At 42.6% G+C, this 19,924-nt stretch overlaps 1 protein-coding gene across 1 annotated transcript in view; it reads left to right on the plus strand.

Moving 5' to 3' along the window:
- Positions 1-302: 302 nt before the first annotated feature.
- TARBP2 (TARBP2 subunit of RISC loading complex) overlaps positions 303-19,924 on the plus strand; it is a gene marked incomplete at its 5' end in the record, with an annotated part of 29,460 nt that continues 9,838 nt past the window's right edge. Inside the window, 4 exon segments of the mRNA XM_073613603.1 lie at positions 303-402; positions 5,385-5,459; positions 8,831-8,903; positions 18,034-18,151. Of these exon segments, the coding sequence (XP_073469704.1) occupies positions 303-402; positions 5,385-5,459; positions 8,831-8,903; positions 18,034-18,151 (366 nt within the window).

The raw sequence follows: 19,924 nt of genomic DNA on the forward strand, positions 1-19,924 counted from the left end.
CTCACCTAGAGTAGCACTTTTTATTTCTTTTTTTTTTTTTTTTTTCTTTGCCAATAAAGATCCTGACTCCCAGTACAACTGGATTTTGCTTTTTAATACTTTGACCAGTTTTGTACTAAACACATGATGGTGTTGCATTACATAATTCTTTTTGGGAGCTCAATTAGGTTGCTGCTGCTGTTTTGGTCAGTGGCTAAGGGAATGTTTCCAGACAAGTCCTGTCGGCTCTGCCCAGCAATCAAATCCAGAGTGCAGGGCACTTGAGCTGATGGTTCCTTACATTTTCTACTTCATTCTCCTAGGTCAAGGACCCAGCAAGAAGGCAGCCAAGCACAAAGCAGCAGAAGTGGCTCTCTCTCTACTAAAAAGTGGTGATATGTTTGGAATTTGTGAGGATAACAGGTGAGAAGTCTCCTCTCTGGGCTTGTCTATTGATGTTTGTCTGGAATTTGTGTGTGATCACGTGAAACTTACAGATGCCATAACCAATGTTATGTCACTAATAATCTTTTATTACAGATGTCAGGTCATCAGCTTGTTTAATAAGGTTGATTGGATGCGAAGGAAAATCCATTGTTGGACTTTGTAATTATGTTCTGTATAGGGCAGGGGTCTCCAAACTTTCTAGTAAGAAGACCACATCATATACTTTACAGATATTTGTGGGCCAAAAAAATTAAAATCCATCAGTTTCCCCCTTGCATCCTAAATCAGGGTCCCCACTTACATTAGAAGCGGGAGCTATAGGCTGCCTCTGCTGACCTTTTATCCTTGGTCAGTGAATATTAAGGATACTCCATTGACCCTTGCCAGGGGCCCCGATAAAATCTTTTAGTGGGTTGGATGTGGTATCTCAATGGCTACACTGAGACCAATGGCAGCCATTGGTTCCTGCTACTGTCGGTCAAATACAGTGAGGAGGGAGTGGGACAAGGCTGGTCTGAGCTTTGTCTATGGATGCACACAGCCCGGCTTGGGAGCGCATGTGCGCTTCATAGCAAGCAGCTTGCTATGATGGTGCATGCAGAAGAGGAGGAGCCAAGATCGGTGGCAGGGGGACCTCATAAGATGAGGTTCGGGGCCGCTGTGTGCAATACCCTTGCAGAGAGCGGATAAGTATAAAAAATTTTTAGGAAAAGGAGTGCTTTAATATCACTTTTAAAGTGATTGCAAACAAGCACCTTGTAAAACCATCCATTTAGTTTAAAATGGAAATGAAAGGCAGAACATTTGTATATAAAAACATTATATACACTTTTATTTTATTTCGCGCCCAGCCCTTTAACCTTGTTCTTGTAGCTTGTTTTTTGGTATCACCAGGCTAATAAAATTCTTGCAGGGGCAGTTTCTGGTAGAAAACGCCCCAGAACTGCATCTCCCAAGATTCCCTTCCCCTACATTCAATGTGATGGCAGTCACAGCAGTAGAATTGTTTTGCTGGGAAAGAAGTCAATGTATGCCTGTGGAGTGGAACAGAGGAGAGCATACTAGTGGAAGCATTGTAGTCCAGCAGGCAAGGCTGACAACACTGTTTAAAATGTAATTGCAGTTGTCCGCACAAATGGTAAAGTAGAAGCACAATTTCTAGCACACAAGGTGTCTGTTTAGCCCCTCTGAAAGCCAGAACTGCGTTTAATTGGAATGCAGTAACGCTCAAATGCTAGCCTTTAGACATGTCTCAGCTCCTCTTCTCAATGCACCTTTTTTGTGTGTAGGAGTGTGGTTTTTTTTATAAAAAAATTTTTTTTTTTTTTTTTTTTTTTTTCCTCACCGAAGTCCTGTAATTCCCACACCGGAGACGCGATCTTCCCCTCTACCCGTTGTCTCGGCTCTTGATTGGATAGATTGATAGCAGTGCAGTCATTGGCTCCCGCTGCTGTCAATCAAATCCAATGATGCGGGTGCCAGGGGGTGAGGCCGAATCTGGCATTCTCCATCTATTGACATAAATGCTGGAATCGGGGGAGCGCCTGCAAGGTAACCTCCCTGGGAGAGCGCTTCTCCTAGGGGGTTATACAATGTGGGGAGTAGCTACCTGGGGGACCCCAGAAGTCGAGGATTGGGGCCACTCTGTGCAAACAAACTGCACAGTGAAGGTAAGTATGACTGTTTTTTGTTTTTTTGTTTTTTAATTATTAATCCGAAGCCTTACAATCACTTTAATGTAACATGGGGAATTTTGTATGTATTGCAGAGATGACTATTATGGAACTTCATTCCACGTTGTCCTGTTGTGGTCCATATAAACTTGTGACAATAGGAATGCTAAATTATGCACTTGTCTCAGAATGATGTGTTCAAGTCAGAATTGTTATTATAATAAAAAGTGCCCTTGGGACGTGTGCACACGTGAGAAATTACACAAAGGAGGCGGATGTTCTCGATGTGCAAAATATTGCTAAAGTTTATTAGAAGGGGTGGTTTATATAGACATTAGGCAAATTCTAGAAGATTAGGTAATGTTGGATGCATATCCTCTATCTGAGGCAATAGAACCCTTATAATTCAAGGCTATGAAATACTGCTTCTTACTAGAACAGAGTCAAAAAGGTTGGTTCAGACAAGATGGCAGATAAAGAAACTTCATACATAAATTACCAGGGCTTTTTTTCAGGGGGAACTTGGTGGAACTCAATTCCACCACCTCTGGCTCAGACCCTTTGGTGCCTGCTCACCACTATTACTTGTAAACACAGAAGTCTGGTTTCTGTGTTTACAAGTGACAGCTCTGCACTCTTTGTGTAACCCCCATGAACTCTGCACTCTGTATGTAATGCAATCCTGATATTTAATGCCCCTTTTAAGACCCTCTTACTGTTTGTGAAATATGACCACACCCACTATTTGATGTGATTTGAAAGGTGTGTGAAGGGGAAGATGGTAGAAGAGATCAGCGCTGTGCACGACTGGATCTATTCTCCTCTTTACACAGCATTGAAGCAGGAGCGATTGGCTCTTGCTGCTGTCAATCAGATGCAGTGAAGAGGAAGTGGAGGAGGCGGTGCGCCAAGTGACTCTGTAAGTCTATGGAGCGCAGGTCGGAAGTGCGCAGACTACGCTGTCCCCATAGCCAGCGGCTGGCTATGGTAGTTCTAAAAATTGACTTTAACACTTTTTAATGAAGGAAATAAGATACATTTTCTTCCCTCAAAAAAATAAAAATGTTTATCTATATCTCTCAATGCATATTATACTTCCTACTTAGATGCTACACAGTGATATCGCTTTACTGTCCTATCTCACAATGTAATCTAGTTTTCTGCTCACACAATAAAGCACTTTTTGTGTGGCTTATCCTTCAACCTCAGCAGTTGTCTTTCTGGGTTTCTGAGTATACTTTCTGATGTACAGATTTGTATTTAAATTGATTGTTGCCCAGTTGTCTCTCCCCTCTGGAATAGAGGGGGTGGGGAATGAAAAACCTAACAAGCTTGTGCCGAAAATCCCTAAACCCAGTGTCTGCAATGCTGTGACTTTTGGGTGGTAATCAAGAATGTTCCATCTATGCAGACTCCTTTTGTCAAACACAAGCAGGTTGTTCACCACTGTGCCATCTACCTTCTCTGGACAACCATAGTTTTGTGAAAGGACTTCATTCAGACCATACCTATTAAATTTCTGGGGTTTTTTTCACCATTGAAATTGCTGTGATCCTGTCCTGAAAGCAAGATAGATGGATTACTCTTATTGCAGTTTTCGTCAAGTGTTTAAAATTCTATTGGTTTGTTAAAATATCCCCCTATCTTCAGTTAAAAGCCCCCCGCCCCCGACTACAGCATATGTTACATGTTTAGTGTTAAAAGTATACCTTTTTTAGCAGTTTGCCAAACTAAAAATGGCATCAAAAGCTTTGCTGTTCACTACTGAATGTCAAACATTGACAAGTCTTTCTGAACTGACAGACAAAAATAGCTTACTGTCCCCTCACTCTTCTTCCCTCCTACGAGTGGTGCAATCTTGGAATATTTTGCATAATTGATGCGTAATTATGTATCAGTTAGGTGTTAAAGTCTTAAAATACAAGCTGAATTTTTGGCAGCAACAGCAAGTAAAACAGCACTGCTCACTTGTGCGTTATCCTTGTTATAGGGAAGATAGTCTTCTGTCCTTTCTCAGCTTGGTCTTCTGATGGTCTAACACTAGGTGTTTAAGCTACAAGACCATTAGGTGATTGGCAGAGTTCTATATTGAGAATGAAATTGCCTTGATTTTATCAAAATTTAAAGCAGACAAGCTGATCGGAGCACAGTAAGTTATTTTCATGGTTCTGTTTTCTACTGGTGGTTGTAAAGGTGACATTGTTTTCTCTGTGTGTTTTATGTTTAAAAAAAAAATGTATAATCTATTTTAGGTTTACCAACAACTATGTAGTGCAAAGACCCCTTGTGATTAGCCAATTAGGCAGGGCCTTGCACTATGACAGATACAAACACTATTGTGATGGTAAAGCTGAAGAAGATTGTACATTCAGATGTGTGATGCATGTCTGGCCAGCATAATAGACATAGACAGAGCAAATTTCTTTCCACGGTTTTGATGGTGGAATCAAGAGTCCTGGTTCTCAATTCCCCCATTGATAGGGGAATCCCTTCTGGGGAGCTATTGTGTTCTCCGGACAGGGAAGCCATCCTGGCTGGGAGAACAGCGATTTATTACTTGTGGCTGTCTGGCAGGCTGGTAATAACCCAAACTGATCGCTCAACTTGGGTACATTAAGCCTGCCCATACGTAGTTTGAATCCTGGCCGGTTCAGCAGGATTTTATCTGTCTATGGTCGGCTTAAGCCACATGGGGCTTTTTTTTTTTTTTTTTTTTTTTTTTTTTTTTTTTTCATAAAATCCTCCTGTAGCCTGTATGTATACCTTATTATGTTAAAGCAGTTGTAAGCTGCCGATTTTTGTTTAAAAAAAAAAAAAAAAAAAAACACCTGGAAAGCAATTGCATATTATGAAATCCTCACCTTGGAACAAAGCCCTCCATCGCTGCAAAGTCTCCGCTGAGAGGGCTGACATGTTCCCCCTGTCTGTCTTCTAGGCTCGCAAGCTCCGACTATGTAATTGGCCAGAGCCACGATGACATCGCTCCCACATGCACTGTTTGCGGCATGAGCTGTGAAGGTCCAACACTGTAAGCCGGAGCTTCAGAGCTCATGCGCCAATGATGTCACCGCCGGCATGCACTCTGAATATCGCCGCAAGTTTAGGAAATACTCACAATACCTACAGGGGTAATAACAGGCCTTATTCTAGGCTTACCTGTAGGTACAAGTGGTAGTACAGAGTTTACTACCATTTTAATGCAGTACCATTTAAAAATTGAAAAAAAGAAACCCTTTTGTAATATAAGCTGTTAAATGTGAACCTAACACATTTTCTCCCCTATAGTGCGCTGTTGTCAGTGGAATCACCGGCAGATCCAGGAATTAAAACCGACATGTCTCCATCTCCTCCACCCACCAGGTAAATCTTAAAATGTTTACCAATTACAGAGAAGATATATCCTCCAATCTTGTGTATCTGCATAGCTCACATTGCTTATCCAGATTGCCTGGGGGGAAAAAAGAAATGTAATTAGTCTTATACTATAAATATAACACATTATGCAAATTGTTGGCACATTTCAGTCAGTGTTAAGTGTCTTTATTTATAAACCTCAAGAAGTGTTTAGCTTGCTACAGTTGGCTTTGTTTGTTTTAAAAATAACCAGTTATACTTTTTATAAGGCCTTATTCACATGGGCGCAGCCCATTCAGTCTACGGACCTCAGTGTCTGAGGCAAAACAGTTAGGGCAAGTTTATTTCCAGTGGTTAAATTGGAAGTTTAGCTAAGCCAGGCAGCCATTCATAGCCCTAAATCAATCAAAAATCCCTCACTCTAATCCGTGTGTAGCTCAGTAAGGCTGTCTTTAAACAGAGTATTCACATCTCATTCCATCACATATCCCTAAAAGTAAGCATTTTCTTTTTTCTAATTTCAGGACAGTGGGCAGAGCCATGCAGATCATTCCCTTACACTCCAAATAACTAAGGCCACATATAGAACCGCTGGTGTATGGATCAAATATAAGCCTAAGACTATAGAGCCATAGGTTTCTCTACAGTGCACTGACAGTCAAATAGCCTTAAAGAGCTGCATGCAGCTTGAATTGTTAAATATTGGGCTATTTTGCACTATACACAAGCAGTTCTGGATGTACAGCTGGCCAGTGGCTGATACCTTCTGTTTTTAAGAAGGCTTTACTATGCCACGCCATAATCTAGATACTGTTTCTTGGTTGCAGGCACTGCAGTGGTGGCTCTGCTATAAAATAACAGTAGGTCTGATTGAGGTAGGTGCAGCACGATATACGTCAATCAGGTTCTACAAAATTTCACAATATACTCGGTCTAGCTTTGAAAGCTTACTGATAGGAGGGAGGAGCAGAGATGTCTTTTATCAGTGTGTTGCCATCCCTACACTATTTGAGGTTTGGTCCTTGCATTTTGCTTAAAGGCTAGCTCAATCCCCATTTTTTTTTTTTTTTGTTGCCCATATTTAGGGTGTAAAATGGTGCCATCCCTGTGAAAGCTAGAATATACTTTAGTAGTCACTGCTAGCTTCTGGGCCCTGTGCCTAAATCAAGGCATTCTCTGATTGGATGAGGTGGAGATTGTGATGTCGCTGCCCCACCTCTCTACCTCATCCATTAAGAGAATGCTTTGTATTCATTGAAAAAAAAATTGTCACCTGAATGGTGCCCGTGTTAGGCGAGTAACTTTGTGTTCCCTACGCATCAGGGAAGCTGCTCAGAATGAGACCCAGAAACTAGCAGCAATCGCAGTGGTGGCTACTACAGTGATTTCCGGCCTCCACAGGGATCCCATACATAGGGCACATGCATAACTTAATTGGTCAAGCTGTAACAAGGTAACTAATCAAAAAAACCCATGCTTAATCTTCAGCTTTAAGCCTTCTTGGCAACTAGCAAGGCAGCACATTTAAAATCTCCCATGTTAGACTGTGAAGCTTAACGCCGGCTATATCTGGCCCTTTAAGAGGTTTCTGCTGCTGGGAGAGGGTGGGGTTTCTAATCGTGCGATAAGCTGTCACATGAACGGAAAGCTCCTAGATCACAAGTAGATGGGGAGCTTTCAGTTAGCCGTTGGTAACTCTGCTGGGAACACGCAGGCCACGAGCTCTTGGCACAGCTGTTTACATTCTGGTACACATATGTGGCCACTCTCCGTTAAGGCCCGCCCATGAGAGACTGCATATGTGTGTGCCACAGGCATGAAGGGGTTAAGAGTCAGGTTAAAGCTGGTCATACACAGGTCAGTTTTCCTTCACTTTTTTTTTTTTTTTTTTTTTTTTTTTTCGGTTCAGCCAGCTTATGGTATCAAATGTGTGGATGGGAGAATCCACCCGGCAGTGCTATTGTATTCTGGCAGCTGCTGATCGAGTGGCTTTAATCCGACAAGGCGTATGAACAGAAGTTGATTTGATTCCTACAGTTCCTGCTAAATGTCCGAATTTCAATCCATCTATAACCACCACCTTTAGACAATGCAAGTCAATCTGAATACAGTGTTAAATAGAACTACTACATGTGTATGTGTGCACATACATATAAGATAAAACTATTTACATGTATACATGTATTGCATGAGCCTAGTCACGATTGGGCACTGCTTTACCTTCAATTACCATTGCATAGCCAGATTATTTTCTTCCCATCACATGCATATATTTATGAAGCACAACTGCACAGAGGAAGAGAATCACTTTTTTTTTTTTTTTTTTTTTTTTTTTTTTTTCCCCAGTTGAGAATTGATTTCAATGGGCAGGAGCGGTGTATACACCGCTCCTTCACCACTCCGAAGATGCTGCTAGCGGGACTTTTTTTTTTTTTTTTTCCCCTCCCCATCCTGCTAGGGCACCGCTCCAGTGTGAAAGCCCCTGGGCTTTCACACTGGAGACACAGCAGCGGTTGTTTTGGGTTGGCTTGCTATATATATCTATATCTCTTGAAATACTCAGGGACCCTTTAACATCCTGATTTGCCCCCCCAGTTTTTAATTTTATCTCAGCAAAATCTGAACTAAAATCTTAAAGGAGAATTACAGCCAAAGATATTTTGGCCATATTTCTCCTGTGGATCACAGGAGTGCCGTTTGTTCTGCACTCCTGTGACCCGTTTTCAGCCATGGTCCAGGCTCAAAATTTGGGATCTACCCAGCAGCTTGGACTGGCAGCTGGCTCAGCCTCTTGGTGATCTGCTGAGTCTGAGCCAGCCGCTCCCGCCCCCTCCACAGCCCAGTGCTCCAGTGAGCCCTGGAGGGTCAGAGCAGAGAGCTGTTATTGACAGTCACCATCTTTTTGTTCACTGAAGGCTGAGAACCGAGTACTCAGCAGTCTTTGATTGCTCAGTTCTCAGTCTTAGAAGTGGCAGGGGACAGATGCAGCATCGGATCGATGCTGTATCCACCTAGGTGAATATAAAGGTTTGGGGTCTTTTTTTTTTTTTTTTTTAACCCCATACTACTGTTTTAAGTGCTGACCTGTGCATTTACCTGTGCACACCTGTGCATTTACCGGTCCTCTGCAAATGTAAGAAAAAAGGCTTATAATGTGTGCATTAGACACCTATGTTTGTCCTATCAAAAGAATTTTAGTGGTTGCTATGAGCATACAGAGGGCTCTTACCATAAACTTAAAACCCAGCTAAAGAATAATTGCTTTGAACATGCCTAATGTGGGCTCACTAAACGGCTTTGCAAAAAGTGATTCTACATGTGACCCTCCTTTTTGTTATTTTTTAAAAAATGTTTTTTTTTTTTTTTTTCCTGTTTAGAAATCACGCCATTGACTTGAAACCCCCTTTATCTGCTCAGCAGTCAGAATGTAATCCTGTGGGGGCACTGCAGGTAACTAAATTTTTATTTTGACTTTGGTTCATTTCTGCTGTTTTTCATGTTCTCACTTTCATTGCTCTTCCCATGACAGCATCTGAACTCATCTAATTGGCACAGGCAATTATAAGGCCCCATTCATACCTGAGCATTTTGTAGCTCAAAGCTGCAAAATGCTCACCATACTAAATCCCATGGATTTCATTTGTGCCTGTTTTTATATCTGAGTGTAGTATTGCTTAAGCCTTGTGTACAGTGGGTTTTAAAAATGCTGCTTTTACAGACACTTTACTGTTTTCTTGAGTTTTTGACTGTAAATGGCACCTTTTACGTTTTCGTGCACTCTTAGGTGTTTACAGGTATATGAGAGGAAGAGTGTTTACAGGGAAAAAACCCCCACTGGCGCATTCAGGAGAGGAGCTTTTGGGCTGTAAAATTGCCTGACGTGCCTAAGCATGTGTATTGCGCCCTAAACACTAGGTGCATTTGGTGATTGAGTGTTCATTCCAATGGCTATAATTACATTTTTATTCTGGCCTATGGAATACATAAACGCTCAAACTAGAGCTGCACGATTCTGGCTAAAATGAGAATCCTTTTTATTTATTTTTTTTGCTTAGATAGATCACGATTCTCGCGGTGTAACATCTTTCACATTAAAACAAAAAAAATTTGGCTAACCTTAGAGTGTGTGTGTGTGTGTGTGTGTGGTGTGTTTGGTGTATTTTCCCCAAAAAAAATTGCGTTTGAAAGACCTCTGGGCAAATACAGTGTGACATAAAATATTACAGCAATTGCCTATATAGATAGATATCTCTATAGATAGATATAATATTTGGGGGTTCCAAGTAATTTTCTAGCAAAAAATATTGATTTTTTTTTTTTTTAACCACTTAAGGACCGCCTAACGCCGATTTACGTCGGCAAAGCGGCACGGGCAGGCAAAATCACGTACATGTACGTGATTTGCCTTCCGCAGGTGGGGGGTCCGATCGGACCCCCCCCCCCCGCCGCCCGAGGCGGTCCCGTTCTGTTCCCCGGCGATCCGAGATGAGGGGGAGGCCATCCGTTCGTGGCCCCCCCCCTCGCGATCGCCGCCGGCCAATGGGAACATTCCTTTGCTGCTGTATGCTAAACAGCAGCAAAGGAAATGATGTCATCTCCCCTCAGCTCGGTATTCCGTTCCAGCGCCGAGGGGAGAAGACATCAATGTAAGTGCACAACACACTACACACACAGTAGAACATGCCAGGCATACAAAACACCCCGATCCCCCCCCCGATCGCCCCCCGATCCCCCCCAATCACCCCCCCCCCCGTCACAAACTGACACCAGCAGGTTTTTTTTTTTTTTTTTTTTTTCTGATTACTGCATGGTGTCAGTTTGTGACAGTTACAGTGTTGGGACAGTTAGTATTACCCCCCTAACCCCCCCTAATAAAGTTTTAACCCCTTGATCACCCCCTGTCACCAGTGTTGCTAAGCGATCATTTTTCTGATCGCTGTATTAGTGTCACTGGTGACGCTAGTTAGGGACGTAAATATTTAGGTTCGCCGTCAGCGTTTTATAGCGTCAGGGACCCCCATATACTATCTAATAAATGTTTTAACCCCTTGATTGCCCCCTAGTTAACCCTTTCACCACTGATCACCGTATAAACGTTACGGTTGACGCTGGTTAGTTCGTTTATTTTTATAGTGTCAGGGCACCCGTCGTTTATTACCGAATAAAGGTTTAGCCCCCTGATCGCCCGGCGGTGATATGCGTCGCCCCAGGCAGCGTCAGATTAGCGCCAGTACCGCTAACACCCACGCACGCAGCATGCGCCTCCCTTAGTGGTATAGTATCTGTACGGATCAATATCTGATCCAATCAGATCTATACTAGCGTCCCCAGCAGTTTAGGGTTCCCAAAAACGCAGTGTTAGCGGGATCAGCCCAGATACCCGCTAGCACCTGCGTTTTGCCCCTCCGCCCGGCCCAGCCCAGCCCACCCAAGTGCAGTATCGATCGATCGCTGTCACTTACAAAACACTAAACGCATAACTGCAGCGTTCGCAGAGTCAGGCCTGATCCCTGCGATCGCTAACAGTTTTTTTGGTAGCATTTTGGTGAACTGGCAAGCAAGCACCAGGCAGCGTCAGGTTAGCGCCAGTAGCGCTAACACCCACGCACGCACCGTACACCTCCCTTAGTGGTATAGTATCTGATCGGATCAATATCTGATCCGATCAGATCTATACTAGCGTCCCCAGCAGTTTAGGGTTCCCAAAAACGCAGTGTTAGCGGGATCAGCCCAGATACCTGCTAGCACCTGCGTTTTGCCCCTCCGCCCGGCCCGGCCCACCCAAGTGCAGTATCGATCGATCACTGTCACTTACAAAACACTAAACGCATAACTGCAGCGTTCGCAGAGTCAGGCCTGATCCCTGCGATCGCTAACAGTTTTTTTGGTAGCGTTTTGGTGAACTGGCAAGCACCAGCGCCCTAGTACACCCCGGTCGTAGTCAAACCAGCACTGCAGCAACACTTGGTGACGTGGCCAGTCCCATAAGTGCAGTTCAAGCTGGTGAGGTGGCAAGCACAAGTAGTGTCCCGCTGCCACCAAGAAGACAAACACAGGCCCGTCGTGCCCATAGTGCCCTTCCTGCTGCATTCGCCAATCCTAATTGGGAACCCACCGCTTCTGCAGCGCCCGTACTTCCCCCATTCACATCCCCAACCAAATGCAGTCGGCTGCATGAGAGGCATTTTCTTTATGTCCTCCCGAGTACCCCTACCCAACGAACCCCCCCAAAAAAGATGTTGTGTCTGCAGGAAGCGCGGATATAGGCGTGACACCCGCTATTATTGTCCCTCCTGTCCTGACAATCCTGGTCTTTGCATTGGTGAATGTTTTGAACGCTACCATTCACTAGTTGAGTATTAGCGTAGGGTACAGCATTGCACAGACTAGGCACACTTTCACAGGGTCTCCCAAGATGCCATCGCATTTTGAGAGACCCGAACCTGGAACCGGTTACAGTTACAAAAGTTAGTTACAAAAAAAGTGTCAAAAAAAAAATATATATATAAAATAAAAAAAAATAGTTGTCGTTTTATTGATCTCTCTCTCTCTATTCTCTCTCTATTGTTCTGCTCTTTTTTACTGTATTCTATTCTGCAATGTTTTATTGTTATGTTTTATCATGTTTGCTTTTCAGGTATGCAATTTTTTATACTTTACCGTTTACTGTGCTTTATTGTTAACCATTTTTTTGTCTTCAGGTACGCTATTCACGACTTTGAGTGGTTATACCAGAATGATGCCTGCAGGTTTAGGTATCATCTTGGTATCATTCTTTTCAGCCAGCGGTCGGCTTTCATGTAAAAGCAATCCTAGCGGCTAATTAGCCTCTAGACTGCTTTTACAAGCCGTGGGAGGGAATGCCCCCCCCACCGTCTTCCGTGTTTTTCTCTGGCTCTCCTGTCTCAACAGGGAACCTGAGAATGCAGCCGGTGATTCAGCCAGCTGACCATAGAGCTGATCAGAGACCAGAGTGGCTCCAAACATCTCTATGGCCTAAGAAACCGGAAGCTACGAGCATTTTATGACTTAGATTTCGCCGGATGTAAATAGCGCCATTGGGAAATTGGGGAAGCATTTTATCACACCGATCTTGGTGTGGTCAGATGCTTTGAGGGCAGAGGAGAGATCTAGGGTCTAATAGACCCCAATTTTTTCAAAAAAGAGTACCTGTCACTACCTATTGCTATCATAGGGGATATTTACATTCCCCGAGATAACAATAAAAATGATTAAAAAAAAAAAAATATATGAAAGGAACAGTTTAAAAATAAGATAAAAAAAGCAGAAAAATAATAAAGAAAAAAAAAAAAAAAAAAGCACCCCTGTCGCCCCCTGCTCTCGCGCTAAGGCGAACGCAATCGGCGGTCTGTCGTCAAACGTAAACAGCAATTGCACCATGCATGTTAGGTATCACCGCGAAGGTCAGATCGAGGGCAGTAATTTTTGCAGTAGACCTCCTCTGTAGATCTAAAGTGGTAACCTGTAAAGGCTTTTAAAGGCTTTTAAAAATGTATTTATTTTGTTGCCACTGCACGTTTGTGCGCAATTTTAAAGCATGTCATGTTTGGTATCCATGTACTCGGCCTAAGATCATCTTTTTTATTTCATCAAACATTTGGGCAATATAGTGTGTTTTAGTGCATTAAAATTTAAAAAAGTGTGTTTTTTCCCCAAAAAATGCGTTTGAAAAATCGCTGCGCAAATACTGTGTGAAAAAAAAAAAATGAAACACCCACCATTTTAATCTGTAGGGCATTTGCTTTAAAAAAATTTATAATGTTTGGGGGTTCAAAGTAATTTTTTTGCAAAAAAAAAATAACTTTTTCATGTAAACAATAAGTGTCAGAAAGGGCTTTGTCTTCAAGTGGTTAGAAGAGTGGGTGATGTGTGACATAAGCTTCTAAATGTTGTGCATAAAATGCCAGGACAGTTCAAAACCCCCCCAAATGACCCCATTTTGGAAAGTAGACACCCCAAGCTATTTGCTGAGAGGTATAGTGAGTATTTTGCAGACCTCACTTTTTGTCACAAAGTTTTGAAAATTGAAAAAAGAAAAAAAAAAATGTTTTTTCTTGTCTTTCTTCATTTTCAAAAACAAATGAGAGCTGCAAAATACTCACCATGCCTCTCAGCAAATAGCTTGGGGTGTCTACTTTCCAAAATGGGGTCATTTGGGGGGGTTTTGTGCCACCTGGGCATTCCATGGCCTCCGAAACTGTGATAGGCAGTGAAGAGTGAAATCAAATTTTTCACCCTTAGAAATCCTGAAGGCGGTGATTGGTTTTCGGGGCCCCGTACGCGGCTAGGCTCCCAAAAAGACCCACACATGTGGTATCCCCGTACTCAGGAGAAGCAGCTAAATGTATTTTGGGGTGCAATTCCACATATGCCCATGGCCTGTGTGAGCAATATATCATTTAGTGACAACTTTATGCAAAAAAAAAAAAGTGTCACTTTCCTACAACTTGTGTCAAAATATAAAATATTCCATGGACTCAATATGCCTCTCAGCAAATAGCTTGGGGTGTCTACTTTCCAAAATGGGGTCATTTTGGGGGGTTTTGTGCCACCTGGGCATTCCATGGCCTCCGAAACTGTGATAGGTAGTGAGGAGTAAAATCAAAAATTTACACCCTTAGAAATCCTGAAGGCAGTGATTGGTTTTTGGGGCCCCGTACGCGGCTAGGCTCCCAAAAAGTCCCACACATGTGGTATCCCCATACTCAGGAGAAGCAGCTGAATGTATTTTGGGGTGCAATTCCACATAGGCCCATGGCCTGTGTGAGCAATATATCATTTAGTGACAACTTTTTGTAAATATTTTTTTTTTTTTTTTTTTGTCATTATTCAATCACTTGGGACAAAAAAAATAAATATTCAATGGGTTCAACATGCCTCTCAGCAATTTCCTTGGGGTGTCTACTTTCCAAAATGGGGTCACTTGGGGGGGTTTTGTACTGCCCTGCCATTTTAGCACCTCAAGAAATGACATAGGCAGTCATAAACTAAAAGCTGTGTAAATTACAGAAAATGTACCCTAGTTTGTAGACGCTATAACTTTTGCGTAAACCAATAAATATACGCTTATTGACATTTTTTTTACCAAAGACATGTGGCCGAATACATTTTGGCCTAAATGTATGACTAAAATTTAGTTTATTGGATTTTTTTTTTATAACAAAAAGTAGAAAATATCATTTTTTTTTCAAAATTTTCGGTCTTTTTCCTTTTATAGCGCAAAAAATAAAAACCGCAGAGGTGATCAAATACCATCAAAAGAAAGCTCTATTTGTGGGAAGAAAAGGACGCAAATTTCGTTTTGGTACAGCATTGCATGACCGCGCAATTAGCAGTTAAAGCGACGCAGTGCCAAATTGGAAAAAGACCTCTGGTCCTTAGGCAGCATAATGGTCCGGGGCTCAAGTGGTTAACTTAAACAAGTGTCAGAAAAAGATTTAGGCCTCTTTCACACGGCCGATCCGTTCAGGTCCGCCTGTCAGATTTTTAGGCGGACCTGAATGGACCCTCCATAGACGTCTATGGAGCGTCGGATGTCAGTGGTGACATGTCCGCTGACATCCGACCTGCTCCGATCCGAAAAAGTGTAATGGAGGAAAAACCTACTTTTCCATCCGTGATCGGATCGGGTGACGACGGACTCTACGGTCTGTCATCACCCGATCCCCCATAGGGGAGAGCGGTGCTCTGACAGGTCCGTCGCTGCACACTGTCATTTTCCTGCTCAGCCGATCCCCGCTGAGCAAGTGGATATTCATGGGGCGGATCATCACTGATCCGCCCCATATGAAAGAGCCCTTAGACTTTAAGTGGTTAAACTTCCTGCATTTACAGTTGTGAAAAACTTGGCAGACTGCCTGGATTTTTTTTTTTTTTTAACACAGAAGTTGTATCCCTTTGATTTAAGAAGGAAGAATCTGCTCACTCTGAAAACATCTGGACAGTCTGACAAGTTTTAACTTGAAACATTATAACTAAAGTCTCTCCACTTTTTTATATGAAAAGAATCATCAAACTCTGCCATAGAGATCGTCAGGGGTGTTGAATCAAGATCACGATTTTTCAACGATTAATTGTGCAGCTCTAGCTCAAACACTTGACACACCTAAACTCGTGTGCAAAACGCAGTTTTAGTGTCGTCCCTTTAGTTGTCCCTTAGCGCCCCCCATCATTGCCTTTTATTAGTGTCCACCTGTGTTATAGGAGGAGTCCTTTTAGTTCTCCCATGGTTTACAGAAGCAGGATCTTCCATTCTATGGATAGCGTAGGACCCACTGATAATGGGGTACTTTGACGCAGTAAGTGGGCTTAAGCACCATATAGCAATATGGTGTGACTAAATCCCCATGTGTGCGCTGTAATATTTTGTTCAATACAATCCTGTCTCGGAGGTCTACAGACAATTCCTTGGACCTCATGGCTTGGTTTGTGTTCTGACATGGACTGTTAATTGTGGGACCTTTTTACAGACGTGTGTGTGTGTGTGTGTGTGTGTGTGTGTGTGTGTGTGTGTGTGCCTTTTTCAAATCATGTTCAATCAACTGAATTTACCACAGGTGTACTCCATCCTTGATGTTTCTACAACTTGATCAGTGGAAACTGGATGCACCTAAGCTTAAAGAGGAGTTCTCATTTTAAAAACAAAATTAAAAGTCAGCAGCCTCAAATGCTGCAGCTGCTGACTTTTAATAATCTGACACTTACCTGTCTCACGGTCCAGGGAGGCGTGGGATAGAAGCTACGCTCGTCTCCCCCTCCGTTTGGCGCCAGCTTCACAGCCGGGCACCCACTGCGCATGCGCGGGCGGCGCCGTGATTGGCCGCTCAGTCATCTGGGACCTGTAATGTGTCCCAGATGATTGACAAGAGGGAGCGGGCAGAGCTGAGCCCTTCCTGCGCCGAGGGAAAGTGATGTCACCAGCCCAGGCACTGAAGGAGGCAGACTATGTGGGACCCCCTAACAGCCATTTAGAGGTGAGTAAAAAAAAAAAAAAATTTCCAAATTTTTAAAAAATTTTTTTTTTTCGGTGGAACACCACTTTAAGTTTGAGTGTCATGGCAAGGGCTGTGAATACTTGTATGTATGCGATTTATTTTTTTTAATTTTTTTTTTTTAATTTATTTTTTTTTATTTGTGAAAGATGTTACGCCGAGTAAATTGATACCCAACATGTCACACTTCAAAATTACGCTCGCTCTTGGAATGGCGTCAAACTTTTATCCTTAAAAATCTCCATATGCGATGTTTAAAAAAAAAAAAAAAAATTCTACAGGTTGCATGTTTTAAGTTGGAGGAAGTCTAGGACTAGAATTATTGCTCTCGCTCTAATGATCGCGGTGATACCTCACATGTGTGCTTTGAACACCATTTTCGTATGTGGACGCTACTCATGTGGTATGCGTTCACTTCTGCACGTGAGCTCGGCAGGACGGGGCGCGTTTAAAAAAATTTTATTTTTACAAAAAAACAAAAAAATTGTGTCACTTTTATTCCTATTGCAAGGAATGTAAACATCCCTTGTAATAGAAAAAAAACATGACAGGACCTCCTTCAGGATTGCGTTTTGCAATAGTATGGAGCTTGATGGGGGCCATTGTCCCCTCACTCAGCTCTATACCACAGAGGGGACAGATATCGATTGCTGCCGGCGGCTCCAGTAAGCGGCGGGGGGCACCGGCGGAAGGGGGCCCCTCTCCCGCCACCGGTAAGAGTGATCTCACGGCGAATCCGCCACAGAGACCACTTTTATCTGAAAGTGGACCGCCTGCTGAAGTGGATACCGGAGTTATGGCAGCTAGCTGCTGCCATAATGATAAGCAGCAGCTAGCTGCCATAACCCCGCTTCAAAGTGCTGCCGTATGACGGAGGGTGGTCTGTAAGTGGTTAATTCATTTTGGAATAAGGCTGTAACATAACAAAATGTGGATAGTGAAGTGCTGTGAATGGTGTCAGGATGCATTGTTACATTTTTGGGTTTAATACCACATTAAGGATGAGTAACAGTGCACCACTATATATATATATATATATATATATATAAATATAAATTTGCTTGTGCTTTATCACATATGCTATAGTGTCAGTGAGTCCTTGGCACACACCATTAGAGTTATAGCCACCTCTTTGGTGGGACCTGCTGAAGCTTTACAGAGAATCTGCACCCGGGAAGAAAATCCAGACATCACCGCTTGGACATCATGGTGAGTAAAGATTTCAGTCGTAGTCCTTCCAGCCATCATCCTTGATGCTCTTGCAATTCTGTGTCAGGGCTGTAGAGGGTAAGGAAGGGGAAGCAAATTATGACTTCTCCATATATACAGGCTTCTACATCACCACAGAATTTGGTATTTTATGTAAGCACTAAGGTTATAATGGGAGAGAGGTCTTTTTATCCTTAGTGTAGCTTCAGTTAGGTAAGGGAAGCAGTGCCAAAGTCAGGGTTGTCATGGAATTCTAGAAATATCATTATTGACATTCTTCACCGGTTGAACTAATTGTAATAAATGTGTTGCCTGAACATTTCTGCATGACATTTTCCCACTTTTGTTCTGCCTCTCAGGAGTTAGTGGTGCAGAAAGGTTGGAGGCTTCCTGAATATACAGTAACACAAGAGTCTGGACCAGCACACCGGAAGGAGTTCACCATGACCTGCCGTGTGGAGAGATTCCTGGAGATTGGTATAACTGAGTGAGATGGACATCAATAAAATCTAGAAACAGTATATTAGAAGGCATAGGTTTTGCAAAACCACTGGCCTTATAAATCAAGACTATTCAGTGAAGATGTCAGTTCTCATCACATGAATTCATTTGTGACCCCAACATCCCCTTTGGGATGTGAATTTTTAAAACATTACATTTCATATTTGTCCAATCCATGGTTCAGTGTGTTTCTACCTAGGCTTGATCTTGTGTCTTAGTCATACTCTGTTATAATGGGCAGAATAGTATTCCAGCTGCTATTTAGCAAGCTTATTCACCAACACTGTCATTATCAAGACAGACTGAATTCAAGTAAAATATCTACTTAGGAGGTCTTATCCAGGATTCTTTATTGTGGTGTTTGTTTGCCTTTTGTGGTTGAACTAATAAATGAATGTAAAGAAAAATCTCCCATATACAATTTCCATCTAAACTATAACCTAGTCCCAGTGAATTTTCAAAAAAAGTACAACTTGTGAAATTGTGAAAAGTAAACCCTTTACTGCCTTTCCCTCCATAATGCTGTGTACACACTATAAGAATTGGATAGCCCTATCAGCCACCTTCTGCCCAACATCCTTCGATTTGAAAAATCGAAGGAGCTGGGTGGAAAATTGTCACCTGAGCAGTGGCTGCATCCAGTTGGATGCAGCTGCCATTTAGGAATTCTGACTGCCCCTGGCTGTGGCTGTCAAAATACAATGGCTGCATTGGCATAGTGCTCCATTCATGCTCTTTAGCTTGGATGGGGGATATCTGTTTATTTTCCTTCAGCCTGCAGGCTGAATGAAGTGTGTGTGTGTGTGTGTGTGTGTGTGTGTGTGTGTGTGTGTCTGGCTTTAGTCAAACATTTAAACAAAAAAAAAATTGCAGAATAGGCTTTTCCCCTTCAGCCAGCTGGCAGGATGAAGGGGGGAGAAAAACTGATTCCTCCATCCACACATTTTGAGGTGGATAGAAGAATCCTCCCTACTGCACTGATCAGCAGCTGTCTGATAGAGCTTGCAACATTCCCATTCCCAACAGAAGTCACTTGTTAGATTGCCTTCTGTTGAGGCGGAATGGCAATAGATGGATCAAATGTCATAGCTGGTCATATATTTAATCAGAGGCCAGGATGGAACCGTCTCTGGCTAAAAAAAAAAATAGGAGGGTTGGTTTCCGCTTTAAGTAAACATAAAAACGTTACATTTCTTTAAAGTATGTCGGGGGAAAATAAAAATAATTATATTCAGTACTTCTGTGGAATAGAGAATAAAGTAAGTCACTTGCGCTACTATGTATGTTCTAATATTAGCCGTGAGAGAATAGTACAAGATGCTAAAAGATATTTAAATTAAAATACTACTGAGGTTGTTGCTCAACACTAATTGTGTTCCCACATGTAAAGACAAACCATTTAAATGGCAGTGAAGTGCTACCACACCTGTTTCCCCTCCCTCTATGTATATACACAAATACCCCCAAATGGTGGCTGCTAAATATAAACTTAAATAAAACTCACGCGTGACAATACAATTACCCCCTATGGAGTCTGAACTCTTGATAAAGTCACATGTGCAGTGACCAAACACATTAGGCGGCGCCTGTGATGTCATTGCGTAGGATCAGGAAGCAGGCGCCCAACCGCTGAGGGTTGAGAGATGAGAGAAAATATATATATATATAATTAGCGCAGCCAGCTTTTGGAGTATTTGTGTATATACACAATGGGAGGGGAATCGGGTGTGGTAGGCTTCACTCCTGGTT

The sequence above is a fragment of the Aquarana catesbeiana genome, linkage group LG02 (assembly GCF_042186555.1).
Source record: "Aquarana catesbeiana isolate 2022-GZ linkage group LG02, ASM4218655v1, whole genome shotgun sequence".
In the NCBI taxonomy this organism is placed as follows: Eukaryota; Metazoa; Chordata; class Amphibia; order Anura; family Ranidae; genus Aquarana; species Aquarana catesbeiana.